This window comes from Austrofundulus limnaeus, unplaced genomic scaffold, assembly GCF_001266775.1.
Source record: "Austrofundulus limnaeus strain Quisiro unplaced genomic scaffold, Austrofundulus_limnaeus-1.0 Scaffold1087, whole genome shotgun sequence".
In the NCBI taxonomy this organism is placed as follows: domain Eukaryota; kingdom Metazoa; phylum Chordata; class Actinopteri; order Cyprinodontiformes; family Rivulidae; genus Austrofundulus; species Austrofundulus limnaeus.
In genome coordinates, this window is record NW_013953489.1 from 35736 (window position 1) to 43211 (window position 7476).

Genomic DNA, 7476 nt, shown 5'->3' on the forward strand with positions numbered 1-7476 from the left:
CGATCGATAAGATCAATCAACTTTAGATTAATTCATTAATCGATAACTTGCATCCCTAGTTCCCATACATGATGTTGTACCTCGTTCCTTTCCTTCAGGGAACAGTAGTTATATGCATAACATTACGTTCATATGTGTAAACCCGTTTGGACATTTACCTGTCTTAATGAGCCTCAAAAATCTATTTTTTGCTAAAAATCCGTAGGCTACCACTCGTACCTGCACGTGGGGGTGGGGTGAGGGTCTGTCCATGGAGATGACAGCACCTGCTGTAACGCGCAGGAGCAAAGGAGAGAGGGAAAAAGTGGATAACGTGATGTTTATTGTTTTATTTTATTTCATTTTTCATTTTTTTAAACGTCCGTTCAACGCCGTGTTCAACTAAATAGACAACATCACATTCAGGAGATGTCTGTAAATTTCAGGAAAATCTCAGGCTTTGGTTATCCCGTGCGAATGCGCCACATAAAACAATGACACTCCACTATTTATTTAGACAGTTTTCTAACTCATTCTCCGTTTAATTTGTATTTTTCCTGCGTCTAAAAATAATTTCTGATCCCACAGAGAGGACAATCTGAGGAGAATCTCACACTCTGGACACATTTACATCTATTTTACATATTTAAATGGAGGCGTGTCAGGGGAGGTTTCTCACATGCGCTCAGTTCCACGTTCATTGGGATGTATAAAGGAAAGGTGCAGGAAGATGCATACGCATGGATTTATACATCTGAATATTTTGGTGCGGTGCACATTTCTAAATTTGTCCGTACATCAACTGTGCAATCCTTTATGCATGAGKCCCCAGAACCTTTAAACAACAGTCTATAAACTAAAGAGGAAATAAGTGTTTAAGGTGTGCATTAACTAATATCATGTAAAGTGCATTCAGTTTGTCGACTGTGTCACTCAAACCAGACTGCACTTCAACTAAATCCTAATCATGAGAATAGATAATTACACAAAATAGGTTATTGAAACATATCCTAGTTAACCTCTAAATAAAACAGTATGTGTGATGCATTAAAAATCAGTAAAAAGAATACATTTTCCTTCAAAACTGTTATACACTTAGATTAAATAAGGTGAACATGAGTGATTAAATCATAGAACAGCCTCCTGAAGGTCAAATCAAACCTACAAGCTGCAGCTTTGATTCTTCACATGTTGGAACTAAAACATCTTGTTCCAGTCTTTTTTATATTTTATCACTTCATGTATTTAAGAGTACACAAGAGTTACTATGAATGGAGACATCTGTGGTATTGCTGCAGTAAATACTGGTTTGTGTGTTTCAGATGTGGAGGCGTTTGCCAGAGCCATGCAGGGCAGCAAAGGAGCCCCTAAAGAGAAGGAAGGGGAGGGTGATGAAGATATGAGTCTCAATTAGAAACTCTTGATTCCAGTTAAATGTTTGATTTCTTTCTCTTTCTATCTTCAGCGTTGTCTTACACCTTTCCATACCAAAGGCAATGTTCTGCTCAGGTGTTCATGTTCTTTACATTTAGCTTCAGAAGGGATGTGGGAGGAGCTTACCTTGTCTCTTTTCTGACACAACAGCTTGTTAGAGCTGAAACCTGCAGGTTTCTTTGTGATTAACTCTTCAAAATAAAAACTCATTCATTCTGCTTGGTCTGTTTTTTAAAAACAAAACAACAACACACACAGAGGACTCCAGGTTATATGAAACACATTTATTATTAAAGTGAAGGACCGAGACAGCTGATTGGTTCTGACATGATCATTACAAAGAAGCTTCATCATGTTGGAGAGCAGACACCAACGCTTCCTGGACAGTAGAGGAGCATCTAGAGGGAGGGGCTTCCAGAGCAGGGCTTCTACCATTCGTTGGTTGAATCAGCATCTTCAGAGGACAGTTTATATGTAAGAGAGTCCAACATGTTTGTGGTTGTGCAGGATGACTGTCACTTCTGCAACACTTTCTCTCAAAATGGTTGCAAAGTTGTCATCTTGAACCTGTCTTTAGGTGTAGAGCTGAGCTGTGACACAAAACATGTCCTGGTCTAAAAGCCTCTGATGAGCATTAAAAACTGCTCTAAACCCACCTGACGTGTTCGTCAGTAGATGAGCTCATGAATGTGTGTGTGGAGGTCAGAGGTATATAAATACTGCAAAAAAATGACTTGGTAAAGGTAAAAATACCTGAATGGAAAAAAAAATTACTGATAAAATGACATAAAAGTCATAAAACCTCTGTCAATATTCAGTAAAGTACTTTTACACACTAAAAATTGAAGTGTTGAATTTACTGAACCAAACTGGTTCCACTAAACCAAGATGAGTATATTACTTTACATTTACTGAACTGGGTTTAGTGGAACCAACTGACAACTTGGTTACCTAAGTTCAACAACTTTTTTAATTATTATGAGATTAAAATAATTTTACAAGATTAAAGTTGCATTATTACGAGATTAAAGTCATAATATGAGAAAAAAAGTCGATCTTACATGACGTGTCCATTTTCCGTTCCTCATTTCCTCACTCCTGTGTACAGCCTGTCTGTGTTTATAAAGTAGTCTGTGATGACCTGGGTCACTGTTAGATTAATATGCTTTCATCCAAATTAGCTACGTGACTAAATCTGTCAATGCATCCATTAATTACAATACAGCTTCAGTTTATAGTCGTTTGCACAATTTCCAGGTCCTGCTACTGATAATTTGATGCTAATGTGCTAAAATATTGTTTATTTTAAGCAATACTAAAAAAACAACTTGACAAGCTGCTCAACCTTCCTCATTTTAATGCAGTAACTGCATGATTTTACATGTAAAGTCTAGAATATTGACTTTTCTCGTAATATGACTAATCTCATTATGACTTTATTCTTATAATGTGACTTTGTTCTCCTAGTATTATGACTTTATTCTCGTAATATTACAACTTTATTCTCGTAATATTATGACTTTATTTTCGTAATATGACTTTAATCTCATAATATTACATCTTTATTCTCATAATATTATGACTTTAATCTCGTAATATGACTTTAATCTCGTAATATTACAACTTTATTCTCGTAATATTATGACTTTAATCTCGTAATTTAAAAAAAATTAATTAAATCTTGTTCTGTGGCCCTAATACTCTGTTGTATATTTATGTTTGTAGCGTGTACATTTATTTTTGTTTTGAATGTAAGAAAAGATTAAAAATATACTTCGTAAAATTACAAATCCTCCTCCAAAAAAAAGACTTTTAGGTACTGTAACAAATTAAATGGACTTGGTTACAACACACCTCTGGTGGACAAAACATGAACAGTTTTACAAGCTTTCAAGTTTGGTTAAAGTAAACCTGCTGCTGTTACTCCACTGTGTCTTCAGAGGAGGTAGTCACAGAGCTGAAACACTTGTGTGCAGTGGCTTTCAGAAGAGGAGCTGTTCTGTGAAGATGGTGCTTTATGGACTGAAGGATCTCCAGTTTTTATGTTTTCAGAGACTTTTATTTTCAAGGAAGTTGGGAGCCGGTCCTGGTCCCAGGTCTTGGTGCTGGTATGTGCAGACCACAGACTGACAGCTGTAAATGTGGCTCTTAACAGCTCAGTGCAGACAGGTTTCACTCAAGTAGCACCAAACATATGTGTAATGTGAAAATATAGAATACACATTTTTGAAAAGTACTGATAATAAATAGGACTATGTTTTTAAATTAGCTACAGTAAGATGACACCCACCACCACCACCAGTAGTTTTATTAATGGAATGTGAGGAGAAGACTACATGTGTGGGCAGCCTCGCAGCCCCACAGCTCCATGCACAGACACGGCTTCAGACAGCTCCACACGTCTGTGGTTCACGCTCATGTTACGGATGCAGCCTTGGAAGGAACCGTCAGGAAGACTGGCAGATTTCACAGCACCTGCTGGAGACACAAGAACACGAAGACCAAACTCCAGCTGAGAAACCTGCTGCTACAGAAACCAGTTTGTAAAGAAGGTGAGCAGACTGCCCTGTTTTTCTTCAGTCAGTCCAGGGCCCGTATTTATCAAACTTCTTAGAATTAACACACTAATGTCACCTTGTACCGATTGTCTGTAAATTATAGAAAATGTCCTCATTTGCATCATGAGAACAGATGAAAACCTCACAGATTTTTTTTTATGTCAGAGCCTGAGGTAATGTTGAGCTTGCACCCTCCTCCTCTCACCAGCTGAGTATATTTAACATTTTCTCCAAAAGCCACGTATCTTTTAGTCTAACATTTTGCACAGTTTCTTTATTTTACCTTTGTTTCTTTTGTGTTTTTGACTAAACCTAACTGAGAAGAACACTCAGGTAGGGAGGAGGACAGTTGTGATCTGTCTTCTCAGACCCCTAATGGCAACTCTTAACCACTTAAGACTCCTCTGGAGCAGTCTGAACTTTTCGGGAGAGTAAGAGTGATTCTTAGATTTAAGATTTTTGATAACTGGCACTTACACTTAAACTGAGAGTAAGAGTAAATCTAAGAAATTTTCAACACTTACGTCTAAAAATCCACTCTAAGAAGTTTGATAAATACGGGCCCAGAACCCACAATCAGAAGAAAGAAGCCTCAGATCACAGGTGAAAGTCCAGCAGATGTGTCAAAATTATTCATGTTCATTACTTCACGTTTTAAACACTAGTATAGATACTAAGGTGGGGGTGCCCAAACATTTTCCCTGAGAGGGCCAAAATTAAAATCAATCAGAGGGCCGCGGGCCAAACACAATAATATAAGAAATGCAAATACTTAAGTAAAGTTGTTTTATTTTTTATGATTAAGCTAGCAGCCAGTGTGGTTGCCTACATTCTTAAGTGTTTTTTTTTCAGCCCATGGACATGGAGAAAATACAACGTATGGTCAGGCAGCAAAGGCTCATGGGACTTTTCCTAATTTAAAATTTGAGTATATGTGGTCTTATAGGCTTGAATCTAATCTAAATGTCTCTTGTAGTTACATGTATTTTATATTTATTCTTAACATAATTAAAATCTAGTAACCAGGGGCCTCGTTTAAATGGTGCACACGCACAAAACAGTTACGTGCACCATGTTCTACGTCCACGTGATGCATAAAAAACCAACGTTGCGTGAAAGTGTGCATATATTTACGCACACTTTTCACCTGCCGTGAGAATGTGCAGCAGCCACGCAGTTTTTCAGCCGACAGTTTTAACTCACAAAGTCACGAATCTGACCTGAATCCACAGAAATATGACTTTGTTGTGTTTTCTGGATGTAAGGAGCGTCTGAAGACGGTGTCAGATTTTAGTTAGAGTTTTTATTGTTTAAACTCGAACGATGATGAAACTAAACCCCGGGACTGAAAATCATTTAACCTCAGACAAGAAAATAGATCAGTCTAAAAATGATCAAAGACCCTCAGTCCAGTCTGTAAACTGTTTTTATATTTTTGTCACATAGTTGAAAACATTTTGGGTATCGGGCCAGAAAAACCCGACACATTACATGTGGCATAAAAAAAATTAAATAAAAAAGGCTGAAGAGAGGGAGCAAAATCAAATGCAAATGGTGGCTCACTGTACAGTAAGAATAATTATTTTTTCTGTTGTCTTCTGGCTGATGGAGTGTTGATCAGTGGCCGGAGCGCAGCAGCTGCGCTTTGGGTAGATTCTCGTGCCAGGCGCGCACCCTCGCCACCTGGGAAGGTGTTTATATATGTCAACCCCTTTGGACATTTACCGTCTAATGAGCCTCAAAAAACCAATATTTTTGCTAAAAATCAGTAGGCTACCACTCGTACCCGCTGGTGGAGGTGGGGTGGGGGTCTGTACGTGGAGATGACAGCACCTGCTGTAACGCAGGAGGAAAGGAGAGAGGAAAAAGTGGATAACGGGATGTTTATTGTTTTTTCTAATTTCATTTTTATTTATTTTTTTTAAATGTCCATTCAATGCCGTGTTCAACCAAATAGAAAACAACTAACCAGGCTGTAATATCACATTCAGGAGATGTCTGTAAATTTCAGGAAAATCTCAGGCTTTGGTTATCCCGTGCGAATGCACCACATAAAACAGACACTCCACTACTTATTTAGACAGTTTTCTCACTCATTCTCCGTTTAATGTATAATTTCCCTGCATCTAAAAATCATTTCTGATCCCACAGAGAGGACAAACTGAGGAGAATCTCACACTCTGGACACATTTACATCTATTTTACATATTCAAATGGAGGCGTGTCAGGGGAGGTGTCTCAGGTGCGCTCAGTTCCACGTTCATTGGGATGTATAAAGGAAAGGTGCAGGAACCTGCATGGATTTATACATCTGAATATTTTGGTACGGCGCACACTTTTTTTAACCACTTCACTAGAAAGCAATTTTAAATATCTGAATATTAGTATCTTAGTATCTTAGCTTCTTCTTCATCATCAGTGTTTTTTTTCTAAATTTCTCCGTACATCAACTTTTAATGTGAACGCTGCGCACTCCTTTATGCATGAGGCCCCAGGACAACTGCTGGTGGGCCAAATCAAATGGCTTGGTGGGCTAATTTTGGCCCGCGGGCTCCACTTTGAGCACCTCTATACTAAGGTATTACAGGAATTACAAGTATACTTTATATTTAAGAAACTTACATAATACACATGATTTTATCCATTTTGCTGGCACGTTTTTCTTTTGAACTTGGTTCAGCCAAAGGGAAACAGGAAGTGACATCAAAGGGAAATTTAATAAAGAAAACTGTATTCTTTGTTTATTGAAGCAATTTTCACCTCTAATAGTGACTCAAAACGATCATCAGATTAATCCGATTCTTCTCTACAGTCTGTGTTGTTGGTTGTTGTAGCAACGCTCTGTTCACATGCAGAAATACCCATTTGACATCACTTCCTGTTGCTTCACATGTGAATATCTCAACAACTGTTCATCTCAGCAACGTGATTTTTTTTGCAATATGTTACCATTGTTATCCTTTCAAAAACAAATTAGTTATTACAAAAAAATGATGTCATAGGCACTTTAAAAGTACTTAAAGTATAAAATGTAAAGAGAAAAAAATGCCATTAAGGATAAAAGCTTAGGCCCCACCTCCCCAAAACATTTTTCTAAAGGATGACTATAAGAAAGTGTTCGTGTTAAAAAATGTAGGCTAGTCTATATGTTTATACCTTTCATACAGCCACAATTAAATTAAGTCTATCTGAGAGGCTTCTGAGCAGTTTAACAATTAATGATGAGTCGTATTAAATTATGAAGCAAAACATGCTGCTGTCAATAAGCAGAGGGAGCGGGGGTGAAATTAAAGCAGATGATTGAATAATGAAACGATTTCAAAAGGATCGTTTTGCTTCAAAATGATTGCTGGAAGATCAGGAAATGACCGGAGTGACATCAGCTGAGCAGAGGAGGGAAAACAACTGATCAAAGTTGGCCAGAGTTTTTTATATTGTGTGTGTGTGTGTGTGTGTGTGTGTGTGTGTGTGTGTGTGTGTGTGTGTGTGTGTGTGTGTGTGTGTG

At 37.8% G+C, this 7476-nt stretch overlaps 2 protein-coding genes across 2 annotated transcripts in view; one reads left to right on the forward strand and one right to left on the reverse strand.

Annotated features, from left to right (window-relative positions):
- LOC106534082 (proteasomal ubiquitin receptor ADRM1) overlaps positions 1-1631 on the forward strand; it is a gene marked incomplete at its 5' end in the record, with an annotated part of 15243 nt that extends 13612 nt beyond the window's left edge. Inside the window, 1 exon segment of the mRNA XM_014030593.1 lies at positions 1302-1631. Coding sequence (XP_013886047.1) covers positions 1302-1393 — 92 coding nt within the window. The 3' untranslated portion in view covers positions 1394-1631.
- A 2072-nt stretch (positions 1632-3703) lies between these two features.
- The window catches only part of LOC106534083 (laminin subunit alpha-5), a gene marked incomplete at its 5' end in the record, with an annotated part of 45903 nt that continues 42130 nt past the window's right edge, over positions 3704-7476 (reverse strand). The window contains 1 exon segment of the mRNA XM_014030594.1: positions 3704-3888. Coding sequence (XP_013886048.1) covers positions 3746-3888 — 143 coding nt within the window.